Consider the following 23,547-nt stretch of genomic DNA (forward strand, 5'->3'; position numbering starts at 1 on the left):
CTTTTAGACCACAGTGACTGAACATTGGCCAGGACTGGGATGTTTTTCTTGTTCCAGAGGGTACGTCTGACTCCAACTAAACCCATTCACCTCTGGTGACTTACAGGCAAAGACTTGGGGAAAGGAATTTGGGAAATTTAGACATTTCAACTCCAAACTCTTGAGTTTTTATCCTGCTGACTTTTGTGTTTGAATTTGCAAAGCTAATCCGTTATTGATTCAGGTATACCGTCTAACTGCCATGTTTACATTAGAAGCTCCTGTTAGGCTTTACAAAGAGGACAATATCCAGCCAATGTTTGAAGAGTAAAACAGTATAAGAAGGAGAACTGATCTGAGTTAATAATGAGTTCAGCCTACAATATATTAAATTACATTGGTAGAAAAACAGTTCTGTGTGTGTTTGTGTGTTAAAGCAATTCCCCAGTTCACATCCCAGCATGTGCAGCTTGTGTGGCTGCTGGTGTTTAATGCAGTCTGCCCCCGGGCTCAGTGTGGGATGATTTTGTGTGTATTTGTGAAAGCATGTGTCTCTTGTTGTTCCCCATATGGACTTCATGTGTCATGTGAGTAAACCCAAGAGGCATGTGTGGGAGTCTGGACAGTGTGTGTGTGTGTGTGTGTGTGTGTGTGTGTGTGTGTGTGTGTGTGTGTGTGTGTGTGTGTGTGTGTGTGTGTGTGTGTGTGTGTGTGTGTGTGTGTGTGTGTGTGTGTGTGTGTGTGTGTGTGTGTGTGTGTGTGTGTGTGTGTGTGTGTGTGTGTGTGTGTCTTCTACTTATGCATGCTTATTTTGTGTCAGTGTGTGAGTTATCCCGCCGGTATTTTCTCATAAACACAGAAACATCACACAAGGGAATTTCATCCACCTCTTCTTTCTCTCTGTTACACTAACAAACTCTTATATAGACACATGTATATTTCACCCTTTTTTCCGCCTTTAAGGGCCCAGTCAGACTCGTCTCATCTCATGCAGTAATTTCTCGAGCAGATCAAAGCCCTTTGCCTTCTGCAAGGTGGCTTCAGCAACATCTGGAGCAAGCCGTCCACTTCTTGCCAATCTACCATCTGCCAGCCCGACTTGACTTCTATGTGTGTATGTAAGAAAGTGAGAAACACAAGACATTAGAAATTGGCATCTCACTCTCTCCTTCACTGAACCCTGTGTGAGTATGTGCATGCTCAATTTGACTAACACCTTCAAACTTTATGAGCAATCCTGCAACTTTCCCGTACACAGCTTCCTTGTTTCTTGTTTGCTGGGTCCCATCAGCCTTTTTGCACCACGTGTTAAAGGATTGGATGTCCCACCTACTGTATGTTCTGTCTTGGTGTTCTGTCAAAGGGCTAAATAGGGGGCAATTTTGTTTCAACTTTAAGTCAGCAGTGTAAATTTTGACAGTGAAATTAGTGTCTGTATAAATGGCTGTGCCGATGAGAGATAATACTGTATTAAAGTGACTGACTGTTTAAACCCAGGCTCATCCTGTAAAGTAAACATTGTTTACTGCTGCTATGTCTCCCAGTGGAGGCTTGGGGCCCAGACCCCACATAAAATGTCTTCCCTAGATAAAGATGGATGAACGATAGATAGATAGATAGATAGATAGATAGATAGATAGATAGATAGATAGATAGATAGATAGATTGATAGACAGAAAGGTAGAGAGGTAGAAAACCTGACACATACACAGATGGAGATTGATGGACTCCGTTTTCAACAGCGAGTAGCCTTATCTGATGATATCACAATTCTTACCGTTTATCTAAATAGCAATTTCTTGAGAAGAGAATGAGAGCTCACATTTTTCAACCAACAATCTTAAGTAATGTTGGCAGTCAACAAGGTCTGTCAAAGATTAACTGTTAAATATTGTTCAAACAAGTCATAGTTTTTCTGCAGGTGGTTTTCCTTTAGCTTCAAAAATAATGACTCACTTCAACATTTCAGGCTGTTACATTATAAGCAGCAAATCTTTTGATTTGGCTCAGTACAGGAAAAAAAAGAGGAGCAGGCGCCAGTACCAGAACTTGCTGACTTGTTAAGCTGAAAAACCTGCAAGACATGTCTGTTTTGGTTTTGGAAAAAGGACTCACTCCTGTTTAGCTTAAAAGAAACACATAAATAAAAGTAGAGTCTGAGATTGTCAAAGGAAAGTCTTGAGGCACAATTGGACTCACCATTTTTCATCATACATCACACAAGCAAGAATAAATGTGAGAACAGGCCCTTAAACATTCAGGAGAAGCTTTATTTGTGTGTTCAATCAGTGTACATTAGTGGTAAACACTGTTTATTGAAGCAGCAAAGGTCCTCATTATGTGCTTTATAAACAAGGAGGCAGGGTTAAAGCCTTGTCGATAGCACCTACATCTCTAACGATGCATCGCACAAGGACAGCAGAAGTCTCAAACCTTCATGTCTTCAGTTGTGTACTGTGACATAATCTGCAATAATATTGGGATGCTTTGTTCACTGTTGTAAATAAAGGCATCTTGTGTGCAATATTTTTCTAGGCCCCAAACTACGTAAAGGTTGGAAACTGGTGCTGGAAGAACAACAGGATTTGAAGTATTGTCTGAGGAAGAAAATGTCCACACTATTCCACAATACTGCACAGCAATTTAACAATAGAGTGTAATTGATTCAGCAGACTGCAGATATATGGTCAGAGTGTTTCAAAGTGTTGGTGCTACTGAACAGCATATATAAAGCATATATTATATAAACACATTTCCTTGCAGGGGAAAACATTGCAGTGACATTTACTAACTGCAGAATCTCAACTTTTAAGCTCATTTAACAGTAGCTAGTTTTCCGATGATGTTCAAAAAGGCCTTGTATAGTCTCTAGTTTTGCCCATCTTTATTACTGCTAAAAGACTAATGGAGATAGGCAATAGCAGGTAGAAATGACTTGGGAGAACAGGGAAATAATGGAGAATATAAAACCTACAGAGAGATAAACGGGCCAAAAGCTTAGCAGTAAGTATAGAGGAAATCATCATGAGAATGAAGGATGGAGGGATGTTGATGGGTGAGGAACTAAGGGAATAAGTAAACAAACGGGTATGAGGCAGTTGAGTGGAGCGGTACACCAACTGTGGATCTGCTGGGAATGACATAGAGAGGGAAAGAGAGAGAGAGAGAGAGAGATGGACACACAGCAGAGCTCTGCCGTTGCATTATCAAATAACTGTAGTACCCTCACTCGTCTCTCTTCCCCTCTCCCTTGTGTTGTCTCTCTGCTGTTCTCTGAGTGTGTGTGTGTGTGTGTGTGTGTGTGTGTGGGTTTAATCGAAGCTTTCAGGCACAGAATTAAAGCGTGTGGGAGTGTACCTCTGAGGAGCAAACTTGAAGCAGTGTGCCCTAATGCAAAGAAGAAATTGAAACAAAGCTCATCAAAACAGCCCAGCAGCAGCAGCAGCAGCAGCAGCAGGCGTTGGGGGTATTTTCAGCTCCAACATCAGAGAGTTGCCTCTTTTTCTTTTTCTTTTTTTTACACTGACATAAGAAAATCTTCTGCAAAAAAAAAAAAAAAAAAACTTAATTAGTTGCAGTTTATTCAGTCTTTTTTTTATTATTTACTTGTTGAGGAATTGTCATTGAATGATGAACTTTTATCCTTATGTACAAACCATTCAAGCCATTCAACAGCAGCTGTGTTTATATTTTGTATTCATATAATAATGACAAAAAAAAATCAGAAAACTCTTCAGTTTAGATGCTCAAACAGAGCAATGTTTTCTTTTTTGAAGGAAAAGTTACTGAAATTTTTAGGCCTTTTAAATTACTATCAATCGACTGATGTTATGTTACTGTCATAGCTTGTAGTACGTACTGTATTTTCATGAATTATTCATCATAATGATTTATGGACTTACCATTGTGTCAACCATCTCAAATTAATTCTTCTTTCAGGTATGTGAAGCTGTAATACATAGTGCATGTGTCAGAGGCCTCATAGCAGCAGAGTTATTTTTGGATTGGAGCCAAGTGTTTATTGGGAGCTGAAAAGGACATGTGACTCTGAGACTGAAGAAATGCATACTGTATGCCTGACATTTACAAGTCAAGCTAATGTCCTCTTTCTAGCCTATAGGAAGTCTATCCAGTGGGAAAGAAATGTGTAGCCTGCACCTTCTAGCAGAATATAAGTAACACTGTGAACATAAATACTTTTCCAGCGATTGTGAGATCCTGGACAGCGAATTTATTATGTTGTCTGTGTCACAAAATGCCCCCCCCCCCCAAACAATCAAATTTTATGAGCAAACTAGACTAGAGCCCCTGAACTCTGGCTGTTGGTGGAGAAACACACCCAAGCCAGCTGAGGATTCAGCTGCACCTGTGGCCTTTTTCTCACAGTTTCCAAGAAGTTTGTGTCTCTGTGTGCGACAGAGCTTGGCATGTTTTTTTGCAGGCACTGTTGTCTGGAAGGCGGGTGTTGGTGGTGGGCTGTTTTGAAGTGCTGGTGGGCTTACTGGAAGTGTGTCAGACAGCAGAGGAATGCAGGAAAAGGGTGGGAGCCTGTGAATGTTTGTGTGTATGTACTGTATGTGTGCGTGTGTGTTTGAGTGATATATAGAGAGGGGGCTAGGGCAGCCCATCACACTTGATGTGAACATATGCGTAGTATGTGCGTGTCTGCATGCCTTTTTTCCAAACTCTGCCCCCTGCTATCAGTTTCGAAGCCCACAGGGGTTTCCTACATTTTTCCTTTTTTTCCTTACAGTTGACACAAGGCTGAATCTAAATAGAGCAAATAAAGAAAAGTTTTATGTTGTAAACAAAGAAGAATTTTATAACCTCTGAATAATACAAGTAAAAATTTATTTAAATACAACACAAGCATGAATACACATGAAACCCATGGAAACTCACATTTAGAATCGAATCCAAGGTCATCACTACTCTTGAGGAATTTATTTTAGTTGTAGTAAGACAGAGAAAAGCAGAAAATAACAAACATCCTATTTCAAACTTTATAGGTAAACATCCACTGCTCCCATGGGTCTGCAAAACGAAAAGAGGGAAAAAATGTAACGAGTGATGTGTTAATATATTCTTACGGCTAAAACCGCTTGAGTTTTCGACGTTCAGCTGTAGACCCCCTGTGGTTCAAATTTGGCTCCACTTCCTTGAGATTCAAAACATCACAGGAGAGGAATCACAACAGTCGATGGCATCAAAAGAATCAAAGCTTCTGCACATTGGAACAGATCGTTCTTTGTATTTCCTCGGCATGGTCGGGTTGACGCTTCTTTTTTTTTTTTCTTCTCTTGGGAACATTGAGTTTTTCTTATGTATCCAAGCCAATTATTGGACTGTTCAGCAAAGATGTGCATCAGAAATGTGTTGCTTTCAGCTGTAACATACTCTCTCATGTCTCGCAGCAGGTTTAAAGAGAGATGGATTTCTCCAAACTTAGAAACCTTCCAGTCTGTAACATCATGTAGCACCTTCTTCTAGCTGTTGAAATAATAGAGCTTACATGTCAAGTCAAGGATAGTAAGTAATACTACATCATGTGATTTGCATTACATTACAGGTTTCCTACATACATTACAAGCAGTAAGTACTGACTGAATAACAATTAGCATTTTGGGACTGGAAATTGATATCTAAGCATTTGTGTGCACAGACAGTATTGTACATTTTGAAGGATCCTCCATCCTTTGAACCCTGTAACAGAAGTTTGGTGTTATACGTACGTCTTCCAAAACGTTGATAAATGGGAGGGGGGTGAATATAGCAACTAAAACCCTCTTTTTTTCAGGAGCTACTATTGTAATTCCATTAATTTATTTTGTTATTGAGAATGTAGTGTGCTTTTTTAACATTTAAAGTAGAGCTACAGCTATCGAATATTTTAGTAATCGAGTATTCTATCGAATATCCCGTCGATTAATCGAGTAATCGAATAAATCATACTTTTGCTTAATTAAGGTTTAACTCATCTTGGGTCGTCCCTACAAACCTGCTTCTTTGCATCTCTGTCTGCTCCTGCAGCGCGTGCATTCAGCGCGCTCACAGACTACAGAGACCAGAGACATACGTCTATGACAGAGACTGTGAGAGGACGCTGCTATCGTTATGTTAGCTGCAAACACGGAGAGAGTGAACGGAGAAAAGCCGACCGTTTGACCGGATCACGTGTTCCCGACTGGGTCGTATGGATCACGGATCAGCTGTGTGCTGACTAAAAGTTAAAAGGGGCACGCCGCGCTCGCGTGTGCGTGCGCGTGTGTGTGTTAGCGCTGAAGTGTCTGTGTAAGAGAGAGGAGCAGGTAGCTGCAGCTACATTAAACGTGTTTTATACTCATACCAAAGTTTTGATGACGGCAAAAAAAAATAACTTAACGAAGCCTCGAGGCAGCGAAAATTCCTCGATGAATTTTTGTAATCGAATTATTCGAGTTATTCGAGGAATCGTTTCAGCTCTAATTTAAAGCAACCAGTACTGTTCAGGAATGACCACAGTATCGTACCTTCATGCCCCCAACAGATTTGGCTCTCAGCCATGCAGTCTCAGAGAAGAAACTCTGTCATATTTCACAGTTGTGGTTATTATTCCTGCATCAGAGGGAACTTGTATTGATTTATCAATAACAGCGACACCGAATATGTATCTGCTTGGACAGATTAAAATCATTAGGAAAGCTACAAGTTGTGGAAGGAAGCTGAATGTCGCGTTTCCAGTCACAACACAACTTTTTTTTTTTTTCTGAGGAAAGGACCACGCTCAGATTGACCAAACGTTCTTCCTTTCTTTGAGTAATTTCTGTTTTACTGCTTTCTCTAAGAAACCTTTAAACTCAAACCATATGTAACCAACATTTTCTGCAAGTATTGTCACCCTCCTTCTTATCCTTTAACTAAAGCTCAGGTGTGTGTGTGTGCATGCGTATGTGTGCGTGCGTGTGCGTTTGCTTACGGCTGTTGTTTATATGTGCCTTGCCAGCTGCAAAGAAGGAGATGAGGTACAAACCGAAAACAGCAACCAGTCAGCCTTTCACACATCTGGCTGCAACTCCTCTGTGGTCTCTTTTGTAATTAACAGGGGAAGAAGGTTAATGAGGAAGCGACTTGAAAATAAAAGACAGTAAATTAAAGGAGCAGGAAAAGCCACAGTGTTTTATATTGTTTTAAAATAAAAGGATGTTGTGTTCTATGACTGAGAGTCTCGTGGTATTAATTATTAGAAGTTAATTCTTTGGCTTTCCCAGTTTACATGAATGACACATCAGTCAAGTTAATGCAATTTAATACCTTACCGACAACCTCGACATTTTTTGAAATATATCCTTTTAAATCGACTTGTGCTGCATGTCATCAATTTTGTGTTGCTGCTTTCAGCTATTTTGGCTAACAATGTGAATTTGTAGGAATTTGATATCACCTTTTCCTAATCCCGCCCACTGGAGTCTGATTGGATTACCATTTATCCATTTGAGAGAAAGGCGTTCTGGCTGAACATCGGGAAAAAGCATGAGTTGCAATGTGCAAAATACAAGTCAGGAGTCACTTAAATTCTCTGACTAAACAGTGCTTCGTCTTTAGCTAACCACTGAACTGGTGATGAACACATTACGTAGTTGTTGTTCAGTCCCTGTGTCCATCCAAAAGAAAAAGAAAACCAACAATTCACCAAATTGACATATTTACCTCTGATATCAAGCTCAGGTTGTGAAGTATCATGTAAAAATGTAACAATTTTTACCGCTACATAATGACAACCGCTTCTCCATTGATCAAGAACTGAGTGTTAGATAGGGAAAAACCAACACCTGAACTTCGACTCTGAACTCTATAATAAATATACAATATTACATTGATTTATTGAATGTACTGAATGTATTGAATGTTGAATGCAGATTTGTGCCATATTGACTTCTGAAATGTTAATTTAGCAAAAGTGAAAAAGTGGGTGAGTAAAATACCCTGTGTTGGCAAAAAGACAAATTGCCAACAGGGTAGCTGGAGGCTCTGCAGTGAAGCAGCTCTAAGTGTTGGACTGCTGGAGGAGCAGAGGCTGAAAGTTTGCCCATTAACTCCTCTATGTGGGAGACAGAAGAGCAGGCATGGGGAGAGGTGGTATTAAAAAATATTCCGTTTTTTTTTAATGTTGGTTCATCTCTCACTCTCTTGCGTTTTTTCATCTTAGGCACACGTCTTTGTTGCATTGTGCAGTGATTTGCACTTATTTCTTTTTTTAAGGATTTTGTCTCAGGCAGGCTAAGTTGACTTATATGATTACAAACTGGCCCTTGTCAGTTCAAGATGGACTTAGGTCAGGTTGTATGAATTCAAACCCTGGTGGGATCTTGTTGATATTCTGCAGTGACTCTGTTTTTTGAGCACTGCGAATTTCACCTCTGTTTCTCTGTTAATCTCCTTCTGTCTCTAACCCTTAAGTTTATGCTCACTCTTTTTTAATTCCTCCAACTTCTGCCTGCTACTTATAGACATGCTGACTGATGATGTGTGTCTTTACCTTTGTGTACCTAAAAAGAGCTCATCTTGTTTGTGTGTGTGACTGTGGAGAAGTCAAGCCTGGAGGTTATTTATCTTCTGATTAGCAGTGTTAAAATGCAGCGCTCATGGCTCTCCCTGTCTCTGTCTCTCCCTCTTCAGTTTCCTCTTCCACTTGTTTAGATGGTGGAAAATGAACCAGTTCAGGACAGTTTATTGCAACTAATTGGTTGAATTCCCTCAAACAGACTCTTGCTTCTTGCCTGACAACATGACAGAAAAAAACACATGAACTCTCTCTCTCTCTCTCTCTCTCTCTCTCTCTCTCTCTCTCTCTCTCTCTCTCTCTCTCTCTCATTCAGCCACCAACTGTTTCGTGTTAATATTCATGACCTGTATATGTTTCACAGAACTGAAAACACTTGACTGTCTGCTCCCATCATTTTCTCTCTGCTGTGTGTGTGTGTGTGTGTGTGTGTGTGTGTGTGTGTGTGTGTGTGTGTGTGTGTGTGTGTGTGTGTGTGTGTGTGTGTGTGTGTGTGTGTGTGTGTGTGTGTGTGTGTGTGTGTGTGTGTGTGTGTGTGTGTGTGTGTGTGTGTGTGTGTGTGTGGGCGTTTAAGGCGCCATGGGAGAGAAGATTCCCTCATTCCGTATTTATACCACTTTCTTTTTTTCATGGTTTGTTTTTCCTATCAGCTTGTCTGTATTCAGGGCAGCACACTGGGCTTTGACAGGGCGATGGAGGGAGTTTGGAGTCTTGTGGCTGTTCTTTCTGAAATAATAGTTGTTAAATAAATCAGTACTACACTAGATCAGATTAGATATGATTAGATTAATTGTGACTAAACCATTGCTGTGGGGAAATTGGGGCATTTGCTTGAGCAGTGAGAAGCCTGCAGTGGAAAAAACTAACTGAAAAAGTGCAAATAAAATCAGAACAAATGAAGGATCTTGGTCGTACGACAACCTACCTTATGGCATTAAAGGACTTTTTCATTAAAGGACTGGTGTTCTTTTGGATTTGGATATATGTTGCTTTACACCCTGATAAACTACATTTCAGGGCCAATGAATTTATTATTGGGTTATCCCTTTATTATCTAGGTCATCAAGAATTTAGTAGCTTCTCATTTCTCCAGAGATTATCTGGCGCATTTACCCTCTGTTTGATGGTGCAGGAGACAAGAGAGACAGAGGCTAAACAACATGCATCAAAGGTCCCAGTCTGTATTAAATGGGGGTTTTGCCACATGGCATACATCTAGATCTACAACACAATGTTGCTTCAGGGCAGGTTACTGTTATATATCTGATAGCTGTGTTTGCAGATCAAATGATTAAGAGAACTGCAGTCTCTTACTTTTAATAACCACCAGCTGGTTATGTCAGCATTGGTTTAATAATCATAATGTCCTCGGTGAATTCCCATAAAGGCCAGATTAAATATTTGTTTTGTTGTCTGGTTAATGTTGACTATACAAATGTGGCTGTGTTGGAATTTGTCCAAAGATCCCATATTAGTGGAAGGAGCCTATTCTGCAAGCATCCTGAGTTTATTTATTTATTTTTTGTAGGTTTTACATAATAAATAACCAGTTTGTGAGACTTAGTGGTATTTAAATCTTTGAAGTATCAACGTTAGACAATACCTATCCTTAAATGGGGTTTCTATTGTGTCAGGACCTGCAGTATATTTTTTGAACTTGGTATAAAGAAACCAGAATAGAAGGGGGCAAAAAAAAAAAAAAAAGTGAAAGGTGACTCTCCAGCCACGTGGGCCAGATTTTTGAACCTCCCAGTGGTCAAGTCAGCACCCGTTATTATAAACTGCTGTAATCAGTGTAAAATCATTCTAATAGAAGGAAAAATCAGACTAATCTTGCGACAAAGCTGATTACTGATCTTAATACTTGGATGTTTTAACCAAAATATTTTCACATTTTGACAGCGTAATCTAAGTGGATTCAGTCAGGGATTGGGAGGATTTGTTTGTAAGTGTCATATTAACTGCCGGGTACAGAATGTTAAAACAAGACCACCACAACAATGTTACCCACTGTGAGGCTCACAGGTGGAACCGCTTGCAGCCTGATGCATTTAAGGCAAACAGGTGATCAAAGTTCTCCCCTCGGGCTTCCCCCTCGCTGTGAGTGGGGATGATTTTTTTATGTAGAAATTTAATCTCTATCAATTCAATATCAGGGTTTTGTGTTTCATTTATATACACAACTTGCATGTACACACTAGAGAAGATTGTATGTCTTCCTGGAAAAAAGGGAGTCATCCTTATCTGACAACACTCGCTCACACTTGCGCATACAAACACAGAGCATGTCATGACTGTGACACTGATGACATCATCCCAAACAGAACAGCGTGTATGAGTTGATAATCTCATTATCTGTCAGTGTGACTGATGTTTTTTTCCATTTTTACTGTCTCTCTTTTTCCCTCTTATCATCTTTACCTCATCTCACTACCTTTTTTTTTTTTTTTTTTTCTCTTACTGGCTCTTAAGCTCCGTATCTCGTTTCTCTATTCCCCTGCTCTCTTATCTTTCAAGGGAACAACTCCCACACGCTTACTCTGATCTGTTATACAAAAGCACAGAAGCAAAACACATGGAAACACACACAAAGGGTCGGCCTATTTGCAATGTGCCTCAATCATGTAATGAGGTCCAAAGGCCTTAGAACACTAAAAGCTAGCTTTACATGCGCACACACAAACCCACTGTATACGCACAAAGACAAACACTGCAGACGCATATCAATGTTACATAAGAACTGAAACCAACTAATATTAACATTAGATTACACACACACACACACACACACACACACACACACACACACACACACACACACACACACACACACACACACACACACACACACACACACACACACACACACACACAGTCAACATGTTTACTACCAGACTCTTTCTGAACAGTTTGTTCTCATGAAGCTGTGTTGTCATGATGAACCATAAATGTGGAAGACCATCCTCCCACTCTTTATTATCCTTCCATTCATCTTGGCTATTAATGTAGCCTCAGATAGTTATTTATTTATTTTTTTTTTACATATTGAACTGGAACTCACCAAAACCAGGAGAATCCCATTTTTTTCTTACTTGATGACTCCACAATGTTGGATGAGGATTTGAAACAAGCCACAGAAACCTGTCAAGGGAGGAGTTTCTGTTGACAGAGCTGCACAATGAAGCTGCACTTCAGTGTCTCCCATTCATTGTGTGTTTTTGCATGTATACACAAGGTTGCTATTTGTGTAGACTTTTGTCGATATGTCTTCCCGTCCGTCCGTCCGTCTGTGAGTCAGTGATCCTGTTCAGGGTTTGCCTGTTAGTTTTTCTGCCTTTTCATGTGTTTTCCTGTGACAATTAGAGTTTGTGGTTCTGTGTCTTGCAGCCAGCCACACACACACACACACACACACACACACACACACACACACACACACACACACACACACACACACACACACACACACACACACACACACACACACACACACACACACACACTAGTGCCCCTCCTTCTGAACTGGCCGGGTGTTGTGTAATCATTATTATAAAGAGGTATTAGCGTTTCCTCCTAAAAGGAACATAGGGAACATTGTGGCTTAGTTAGGGGACATTCCTCTCCTGCCTTGAGGACAGGATGACTGTGGAGAAACTGTGAGGCTGTTGGTTAACATCAAGAGTCCACAAAATATACACTCTTTACAAACACAGCCTATTCTTGAAGTGTTTTTTTTTTTTTGTGTTTTTTTCCCCAGGACCCTTTTAATTTGCATTACAGTCATATTGAAGTGTATAGTCAAACACTGCCTGGTACTTAGAAAAATTAATGTAGTCATTATTATTAGTTATAAGGGACGTTCCAAGCTCAAACACCCCCCACCCCCATCTCTCCAAATACGCCTATTAAAATAACTTGGCATCCGTTCAAAGAGAGTGTAGTGCATTTCTGTCTGCATGATTTCTCCAAAACAGTTCAAGTGAAAGACAAACAAAACATATCTCTTGAACAGCTTGAACAGTAACCAAACAATTGGTTGGGACTATTTTTAAACTGCTGTTGAGCAGGCTGAGGGAGTTCCTGGTTCTTGTCCCAGGAGATTTGAATTTAGATTTCACTGCACCAAGTTTTCAGAAATGTGTCCCTGTGAACAGCCTGACAACACAGTCATGTTTAACACACGAGTGTTGCTGTGAGACAATGTGTTGATGGGTACTCGTGGTTAGATGAATGTTATGTGAGGCACAGCTCTGGCAACAGTGATCATCTATTCTATTGATCAATAATTAGTGGTGTTAATGGCTCAGTTAATGTATGAATGTGCCCAAATGGAAGCGACAAGAAAATCTTAAAGACACCAAATGTTTTTTTCTTTCTTTTTGTCTCTGGAGAAAAAAAAAAATCCTCCTGATATCTGTTGTCAAAAGCATCACTCCACCGGTAATCTTCTCTTCGGAAAATGTAGATGAAACACTTCTGGTCTGCTCTGTCTGACACTTCCTGGTTTCTGTCATTTGAGGCATTAAATATGAATACATGAGGTGGGGTTGTAACTCCAAGTGACCCTAAAATGCAAAGAGAGTGCATTTTAAATAAATGAGAAGCACAAACAGAACTCGGGAGGCCACCATTATTATGGCTATTGACTGGAAGTGTAGTGTGCATGTGCAAAAAGCCGACTAACTCACAGCTTTTGTGAGGAACAGCTTTTTTGTTCTTAAGCAGTTCAAAAAGACAAACTCAGAAAATAGTGCTGTTATGGTTTGATGGGGTGACAGTTAAGTTAAAAATCAAGTCAGGTATTATTATTATATAGGTAGTATTATTAACCAGGTGTCGGGTGAATGTAAGGTGAACAGTGAAAAGAAGTAGAGGAAATCACAGAGAGTGAGCTGAAGTGGAAGTTTGTCACGCAACATTTTGACCTCCTATCTGCTCCCTCTTTCACTTCCAATCCTCTATCCCCTCTGACTCCTGCCTCTCTGGCTCCAAACTAACAGTTTGGAAAATATGAATGAAAACATTCTCCCGCCTGATTTGCCCAAAAACTGCTCCAGGCAGAAACACACAACCCCATCATCAGCCAACCTCTGTCTCTCTCCACGGCCCCCTAAATTTCTCTGCCTCTTGTTAGTACAACCCTGGTGTCTTTGGTGTAACACTGTTGGTCATTTCTTTAAGGGCTGGACTGGATGAGGAGCTTGTGGGAGTAAGTTCCAATGTTTTTGTATTTTACTATTTGTTGAGGAACTGTGGGAGATTGAAGAGGGTAGAGGGAAGGCAAAAGGAGATGAACAAAGACGTGTGAGTGTGAGAATGTCAGCATCTATTTGAGATTTTATATGGTTATGTGTTTAATTCTTATCATGTGTTTATTGCACTTTAGAGAACTACATTTTTGATGGTGTCTTTCAATGCCTGTTTGTGCTCTTGATCGTATCAGTGTGTATAGGAAGTGTGTTTTGTGTGAGTGTGTGTGCATGTGTTTGTGTGTGTACTTGCAGTAGTCTGCAGTGCTGAGGAGTAGTGGTGTTTAATAAGTCTGAGTCATATCCATGACAACAGGGAGGCTGTACTAGCATCTGAACCAATGAACAAAATGGCAGCTCTGTGTAACAGACAGTGTACACACACACACACACACACACACACACACACACTTGTTTAATTGGCACTCATGGATAAACATTTTGGCCTCACAAAAGACTTTGTGAAAAAATAAAGTTTAAGACAACCATACATCTTCTGTTCTTTCACAAACATTCAATTCAATTCAAAAAACTTTATTTGTCCCCGGGGGGCAATTCAAGACTGATATTAATTGTATCTTAAGACAACACACATAAAGCCCTGAACCCCCCCCTACGACCTCACTCCCCCACACAGAACCAAGCACCAAACCTGAGGGGACAGAGCCTTCTCCATAGCTGCCCTCTCCCTCTGTTCTCAGATAGAGACAGAACGTCTCTGAGTGGCACCGACGTTAAAAGGCAGAGAGAGGCACAGAGAGTGGAAAGAGCATCTCATGAAGTCACACTTTTCTTTCATGAGCTGAAAGTCTCTGAATTGTAAGTTTTTAAAGATATAATTTTCATCTTTTGTGCTCAGTACTGTTTGCTATACAGTACTTCACCATGCCGAGATCCCCTGTCAGTTAAACAGTGTAGACAACTCTGTGGCATCCTCTCCTGTGCGTTTGTGTTAGAAAAAGTTGTAACCATTTTTCTGTACATTTGTTTATATTGTCCTTTTTGATCCTAAGGCAGGATCCTGGCTCTTTGTATGAACACTTAGTCGCGTAATGTATTTGTGGATTGGCTGTCATTTCTACCTAATCATTCTCCTCCTGCTGACACCAGGGCAGTTCTTCCCTTAGGGGGCAATACATGTTTTATTTGAAGAGATAATCAGAAGCCAGCTTTAGCTTCTGTAAAGAGGAAACAGTGCAGTGAGATAGACACTATCTTCAGAAAAGTGTGATGCTTTTGTAAAACAGGGAACTGTGCTACATGATCAATTTGTGTTTATTTTGTGCCTTCGTGTGCTGTTGTGTCTTGTGCGGTACTGTAGCTTTGGCTGATTACTGAAAAAGCAGCACAGGGATGAGTCATCTCTGAAAGGTCACTTTGGAAATGATTTTTTTGTGTTTCGAATGATGATTGACCTCATTAACATGAATATGACACAAAGATGACTCACTGTTTCCAAAGATTACTGTGCTATACCGCCTTGTCTGTTTATTTGTGTTTTGTGTGTCTGTGTGTGTTGAAGTGTCTGGGAGAGATGGCGTTTCATCATTTATTTCACATAAATATAATAGTACCCCCTCCGCCGTGGGATTGATGTGTGTGCGTATTTTCTTTATGAATATGACATGAAGATGACTCTCTTGAGCTGCAAAAAAATAACGTGTGTGTTTTTGTTTTTGTGTGTGCACCTACTGTATGAACAATTTATTAACATCTGTGTGGCTCTGCCAGTCTAAATCTTGTCTTGCTCAGATGTGTAGAAAATTCATATCAACAACAAACAAGTGGTAACTACTGTCTTTTTTTTTTTTTTTTTTACTTTTAGATTTAATACAGTACAAAAAAATAGGATTGCTTGACACTTACAGGTCCCATATTATAACCTTTTGGGAGTTCATATACCTATTTTATGCGTCTACTAAAGTACATTCAGAATCGCTAATATACAAGAAAAGTGTCAGTTTATAGAGTCTTGTGTCTGCTTGGATGTACTTTTGAAGGAGTTCAGTTTCAAAGATGAACCAACCAAGAAGTAACACATCATTCTACATTCGCTCTTTGTAGCTTTAGCATACAAGGAGTCACAGGTGACTTCTCTTTTTGCTTTTGAACAACACATCAACATGTTCAGGACTCAACGCTCCTATCGTCACTGAAGTTTGCCATTTTCTAAAGAAATATACTATAAACTCCCTGTCAGGCTACTAATGATAAAGTAAGGTTTTGGCTGTTACCAGGCCAGGTATTCTGCTCAGGAGTTGATGGTGACCACATCTCTCTGAACATAAATAGTTTACAAAGACAAAATCTGACAGAGGCGTTCTGGTTTCCATTCGTAGACATCGTCCACTAGCTTTTCAGCAGGCTTTGGATTTGCAATTCACTTTAAAACAACCCTGGATTGAATGTTAAGTTCTCTGATGAAATTATAGCTTTCATTGATCTCTGTAAAATAAATATCTATATGCATCTGACATCCGTTATTATAGACATTGTTTTACAAACCCAACTCCTCCCTCATGTCTAAAATGGGTAGTAGGACTGTAAACAGTGACTTCCAGGAAAAAGGAAGTCTGTTGTCTCTAAACATTTGTTACACCAAGAGACTTTAATAGTGAGCTGCCGCTGTCATAGGCTATTTAATCTGCAAACAATAGCCAATGGTTTCTAAGATTGGTGGAGACCAAACACAATGCTCAAAAGAGGATTGTGTTTGGTCTCCACCAAACACAACCCTCTGTTGGCCAGGATGTGAAATAAGGGCAAGTGTTTGCTTATATGTTTGCCTTGTATGTTCATAAGATTTTTTTAATCATTCAGTAATATAATATTATGTAAATCCCGGAAGAGTAGGTGGCAGGTGGGTAAATGTGCTAATAAATGGAGGTAACACACAGCATAACAGTGTAACCCCTGTGCCCTGGGGTTTGTAACCCTGTGCCATGTTGGACACCTGATTCCCTTCCTGGAGTCTGCATGCTGATATGGGATTGTGCTATAGAGTAGAGTGGATTTAAGCGGGTCGCCCAAGGATAAGGGGCTGCTAGCACAATACAAACACTACACCCTCACAGACATAGACAAGCACAGCCACATACACATACCCAGACAGAAGGTGGTGTGAAAACTAGGGGAAGAAAGAGGGGGATTAAAGGGAAGAAAAGGAAATAGCAGGTTTTCTCAGCTGAACTGTGACAGTGAGGTATTTCAAGAATAAGAGATTACACAGACACACACACACACACACACACACACACACACACACACACACACACACACACACACACACACACACACTCACACTCCCTGTGTGCACACAATGAGGGATTGTTTGCATCAGACAGGGATGTTACGTCTGAACAAGTAGTTTAATCTTTCACTCAAAGTAAAGCTGATATCAGAGACATTTTTGGAGTCTATGGACCTGTGAATTTAGGACATGGCATCATACTGGGGAAAAAGAAAAAAAAAAGACCTCTTTGGTTGTAGTATTTATTGAAGTAAATGATCAAGCTCCCTCTATTTGGAATAACAAAACTTGACAAAAAGTTGAATTTGGCCCATTTTCAAACCCACCTCATACAAAAATGTCCGTTTTGACAGCAGAAATGAGCATGTTTACAGCCTGGTACAAAAAAAAGAATTTGGTCTGATAAGTTAATGTATTTTATTGGCACGCATTGACAGGTGACTTTTTTTTTTATAACTCACCTGTTTTTATTTTACTAAGGATCTAAGTGACCATCCTGCAGATGGCCAAGTTGAGGAGTGACTTAATGCTCCTCAGCTCCTGTGCTTTGCCTGTTGTTAGATTGACTGAGTCAGCAATTCAAAGGCTTCCAAAACAGCCCATCAGAGGGGGTGACGTCATTCAGCCTTTTTGCCACATTTAACAATCTGTACCTCATTCAAAGTCATCCTCTGAGTTTGTTATAGGCACATTGTGTGCTCTTACCTTCAGACATATAACTGGGCTAGCTTGTTAGCTGACACAGTAATAGTGGAAGAAGTGGACAATATTTGAAGTCCTTTACTTATTTTACCATGTATTTTCTTTTTCTTTTCTGTCATTGTTTGCCACTCCATTTTCTCCTTGATCCTCGTTTCTTCACATTTCACTTGCCCTTGTTTCTATCTCTTTTTCCTGCTCTGTCATCTGTGACTTTTCCTCTTTTTTCCTTTTAGCCTCACATGCTGTAGATTTCTGCCTGGTTAAGAGGAACTTCCTGCTCTTCATGAGTGATCTGTCAGAAGCTGAGTTCTGTTTAAACCTGTGTGGGCAGAGAGTCAGACAGAGAGCTGAGCTCAGCCACTGTTGCTCTGCCTACACTGGAAATGTCTTATGTAAACACCATCCACTTCATCCCTCCTACTGAGAAGATTATGATTGATGCCTTAGAAAGAGGAGGGACATGAAACTCTCATAGTGCTGGATTACATATGGGCCAGAGGATAAATAGACCAAGCTGACAATTTCCTATTATCTTTTATTTTCTCTCTTTTTTTAAATCAATAAACTTTTTTTTTAAATCAAGGTGCATCAAGGTTTCTTTTGCGTTGTGCACTTTCACTCAAATGCCAAAGACTTTTGTTTGAACAGTTTGAATCTTTCTTTGTTGGTACTGCTACTACTAGTATCACCCTTTGTATTGGCTAACAAAATATGGGTATCGTTATAAAGTTGTTAATTGCATTTTGAAAAATGAAAGCATGCTCTATGTATGTCTCATTTGCATGTGTAAAGAAGTAAAGTCAGCAGCCAAATTTAAAAGGCCAAGGCTTCAAATATATCACTATTATTATGTTAGGATTAGTAAAACATCTTCAAATAGAGAAAACGTATTTACAGTTTCATCGAGAGCTTTTGTTGTCTTCTGTGTTGATCGATGACTCTGCACTTTATCTCTGCCTTTGTAGTTGGGAGGAACTTGGACAAGCAGGAGGCCGTTTGGCACATTTTGTTTTGTTTACCTGCATTATGAAAGGTCTGTCTTTGTGAGATACATGGTGTGTCTTTGTGGGATACTTGATACCCACCAGTGGAAGAACACATTGTACTCTGACCCCCGCTGACTCCCATCCTGTTAGAGGTGATGACTTGACATTATTATGAGGCGAGGCTTTCCTTTCATGTCTCGCTTCATGTTTTAACTCCTGCACCTCTGACATCAGAGCCCAGAGCCAGACTCAAATATCAACACAAGAATCGTATTGAGAGATAATACCAAGAAATCTGACAGGCCTGTTGAAGAGAAGCTCCGAAGTAAAACAAGCTGATCTAACATATCTGTTCAATTCTTTAACTGTGGATTTTTTTTTGCTCTTTGGAACAGATACCAAAAAGACAGAGAAGGGTTAGAGTTCACAAATTGAGGTTAACGTGGATATAAGGTATCGTCTTCTTCAATTTGTCCCTGTTAAATAACCCAAGTTCAGCTTTGGTTCACGGATCATTTACACACTGCCAGACGGTTGTGTCCCCCGTCTTTCTTCCTTTATATGTTTTTTGTCTTCATTGTCCTTTCTCCTTTTCTATTTGTCCTACATCATAGCAAAACTCCAAACACATATGAGTCATTAATCTTAATGTATTATATGGATTTCATACACCTCAAGAGCAGTCTGCTCATACCGTAGCAGTACACTACAAGGCTGACCTGTTATCACATTATGCATTTAGTAATAATCCATGCTGTCTACTAATGCATTATGAATATATAAAAGTAATCTTTTATAGTATTTTTCATTCTGTCAACAAGCTTTGAAAATTCCACAGCTTTTTTCTCACTTATAAAAAATTATATTTATTGTGTAATTCATCCCTCCAACAAGCATTCTCTGTGGAGGAAAAACCCGATAAGTTCCTCAGAAATCCGTTATTTGTTAGTTTTTACTTTTAACTAAAACAACAACCTTAGCACCAATATGGCGTCTGTTGACAGGGTTGTTAATTTCCATTAACATAATACATCTTGAGCACTTATTTTAACCAACATTCCTACTTATTAGAGCAATATGTGTGTATTTATAAACGGGTTTCGCTATCCATAAAGACACTAGTATTCATTCTCTCAAGGAGAAAAGTGCAAGACTTGTTCAAGAATATATTTCAGCTTTTTAAAAAGTCAACATTGTGAAGAGAATACACAGTTTTTATCTTTTCATGGGGTTTGTTCACAATAACATTAACTGTGTTCTTTATAACGCAATAATACCTTCCGCCTTTGTAATAGAACCTGAAGAGGCTTTCAACGTTACATAACAGGAACAAGCAGCCCAGTGTATCCTATGAAACCTATTCACCCTGTGAGGTGTGTGTGTCTCTCCTGTTGCTTTGTTTCTGTTCTTTTATCTCCCCCACAAGTACACTGGCCAGGCCCGTTTGTCCAGTATCAGATATCAGCCTGATACCAGGCCATCACAGGGTTCAAAATGATGCCTTGTTGTCCCTGCAGAGAGATGGTAGGATTTAAGATTTATTTATGGTGACATATTTGCCTCCATTGATCCTGCACTGTGGCTCTAAATTGACCATTTGCAGACAGAAATGGATCAGATCTGTGCTTCTATTATGATCTTGAAAGGCAAGGATCTCATCATTTTAATGCTATCAGCAGCTATGCACATACAAATAAAAGCCACACAAAGGATCAGACAGAGGTCAGGTGCATTCTGCATTAATTTACAGGGTACACAATACAAAGTTTTGCCAGTCGGCCAAGAGATGTACATGCTTTGAGCAAAAGGAGAGCAAGGTTTAATAAAAGTCACAATGAAAATGGCCAAATTTATGGAAAGAGTTCCTGAAAAGTGAAGGAGGGACGATTGGCTGGGAAACTGACGAGGTTGAAAATACATTAGAAAAGGGATGTTAAAAACAGAGGCCCTTTGTATTGTTGAAAACATTATTTTAAAACAGCTGCAGCATTCATGGTGTTAATAGCTAGACCATTTATTTTCCAACAATCTTGTGTTTTAAAGTATATTGGTGGTAATTGCAGGTTAACTCACATTGCTTGCACTTTAATAACAGTCAAAATGCTGCTTCCCAGAAATGGACTACATTGTCTTTTTCTCCTTGAAAACTGTGGTGGAAATTAGTGATTTTAAATGTTTGCTGGGATTTATGTATTAAATTAGGCATCTCTTATTATAATTACGGCGGTCGTGTCAGTGATAATGGGGGGGTAATGATAAGAGTAGGGTGATGATGATGATGATGATGATGAAAGTGCTGCTGGATGTGAGGGCGATGGCAGGGACTGAAGAGGATGGTGATGATAATGGCAGCACAGTGATAATAAGGTCCCTAAAGACTGGTGCTAAACAGAGAGCCAGAGGTTGTTTTGTTTTATTGTTGTGATCACTAGAACTCTTCACCCTTCACAGAAAGGTCACTACTCTAACAGGCGAGCGTGTGATTCACAGGGATGTGTGTGTGTCACTATGCAAAATGCGGAGATGTTTTGGAGAAAGTGTGAGTGTGTGTGAACAGTACAGTGTGTCTGATTACTCCAGTCAGAGTGTATCCCTCTCTGAACTTTTTTTTTTTTTTTTTTTGTTCGGTCTAACTTATTTTTTGCATTTTTGTTTATTCTATTGCTGTACATTATGGAAAAATATGCTGTTTTACTCAATCAAACAATATTGATAACTTTGGCATCAATGAATCAGCAGTAAGTTGTACTTCTCGTTGACTTCTAGTCTAAGGTAAGAAATCGTCTAAAACTGAGCAAAATGTATCAAAAATTGTCCGCAGGAAAACAATGTTATTTGATTTTCCAGGTGTGTCAGATGTGAACTATGGTAGCACTGCCAACCTTCTGTCCTCCTGTCAACATTAATGTGGTTACAACTTGCTGGCTGATCACCCACATTCATTTTTATCCTCATTAACTACATCAAAATGCTGCCTTAACTATTCATTGTCCTTGTTTACATCCGGGTCGTAGAGCTGGGAAGTAAGAGAAAAGGGATTAACCTGAACTAAAGCGGGTCAATGGCTACAGCCCCAACTGGTGGCAGGTGGTTATGTTGCTGTTTGAGCATAACATTTGAACCGCATCGTTGGCAAAAATATGTATTAACAATTGTTTTACTGACTGAATGAACGACGCTTGCACTCATCTTTTTAAAAGAACATTTTGTTTATCCTCTTTTGGGGGAAATTGGCATTTACCCCTCATTTACTTCACATCCAAGAAAACACTGCAGCTTCACTGGCAATACTGATTATCCATTTAGAGACATTTGTGGTATATCACTGTCATTGATTTTATATTTCATCAGTATCCCTTATAAAGACTTTGTAAATGCTCAGCCTTAGTTTACCCTGTGTGTCTGAGTGTCTGTGCTTGTTTTTGTGCATGGGTTTGTGTTTGAGTCTTTATTGGTTCCCAGTGGGTCGAGCAGAGATCTTGACCCCATTTCCTGCTGTTGTTGACAGAGAGACATTGAGGCCCGAAGCTCCAGAGGACCAGACACTGCCTGGAGGAGCTTTCTGTCACTAATGCCTACAACCACTGGATATGTCATTGTTTTGATTACACTTTTTTTTTTATTTTGCCTTTTTGTGAAACTGGGACTGAGTCTTTCTGGAGACATTAGGTCAGGACCGAACTGTTAGAGAACGCTCCAGACATGTGAAGGGGTTCTTGGTAATGCGTGTCATATTGGAGGAGCCTGGTGTTGTGGTTCATCACAGAGGTTCTTCTGCATGTACAATGATTGAAAGAAAATTATGTATTTTTTAAGTGAAGTTTTTAAAGCAAACATGTTATGACATATAGATGAATAAGCAGTATCTTTAATAAACAATATTTTCGAAATAAGTTTAAAACAAGAGTCAAGGTTTGCAAGTAAGACGAGTTGTTAAAGTTAGACATGGTTACCAACCAAACTGCATCGTTTTAAGGTTTATTTTGGGGCTTTAATTAGAGATAGGACAGTGGATAGAGTCAGAGATCTGGGACAGAGAGAGGGAATGACAATTTGGAAAGGAGCCCCTGGACGTATTCAAACCCGGGCCACCCACCTAAGGGTGCACACGAATCACTATGCCACCGACGCCCCCACAACATCCCTATTTTTTACTTGCATGTATAAACTTTGCATACGTCTTTGTGTTTGTTCCAGGTTGCCGCCAGAGTTGGCAGGTGGGCCGTCCAACAACAGGCAGGAGAGGGAGGGAGTCCCCCAGCGCTACAGCTGTTATGACCTGGATGACCTGGATGTTGCCTGGCTGGAGCTGGTGAACCACGAGTTCAGACAGATGGGTGAGTGCAAACAGAAGACAAAGCCTCTCTGCCTGATTACAGCCATAAAACTAAGACACTCGCACTAAATCTCTGTTAACGTTGGGACTCAACTGAATCTTTGGAAGAATCTGAAGTTGATCATGCCCGCCACATGCACTCTGTCATAGAGTTCTATCTACACCTTGTACAATACCTTTTCATCGCCTAACTACGCTCAGAATATTCTCATCAAAACTGTGACTTTTCGATGATAACTTTCTAGTTTTGGTAAGAAATTCTTTTAGATATAATTCAACAGGAAATCTTCACATATTTCCATGACATTTTAATTTCAATCTACAACTCACATTTATAAAAGTCTAAAATATGTCAAAGATTGGTCTCTGAAACTGCAGATGATCCAAATTAAATTTCACCTAAACTTTACTGTAACTTGAAAGTAAGTAGAATTGTCTAAATTCCATTTTCCTCACTCTCAATTTTGTCATTTCTTTCTTTCATTATTACCGCCATACTCTCTGCC

At 39.8% G+C, this 23,547-nt stretch overlaps 1 protein-coding gene across 2 annotated transcripts in view; it reads left to right on the top strand.

Annotated features, from left to right (window-relative positions):
* jade2 (jade family PHD finger 2) overlaps nt 1-23,547 on the top strand; it is a 171,403-nt gene that overhangs the window by 61,822 nt on the left and 86,034 nt on the right. For both annotated transcript variants that reach the window (XM_079356165.1, XM_079356166.1), the window contains exon 5: nt 22,903-23,042. In XM_079356165.1, coding sequence (XP_079212291.1) covers nt 22,903-23,042 — 140 coding nt within the window. The remainder of the gene's footprint in view (nt 1-22,902; nt 23,043-23,547) is intronic.

This window comes from Symphodus melops (assembly GCF_947650265.1).
Source record: "Symphodus melops genome assembly, chromosome: 11".
NCBI classification, from domain to species: Eukaryota; Metazoa; Chordata; class Actinopteri; order Labriformes; family Labridae; genus Symphodus; species Symphodus melops.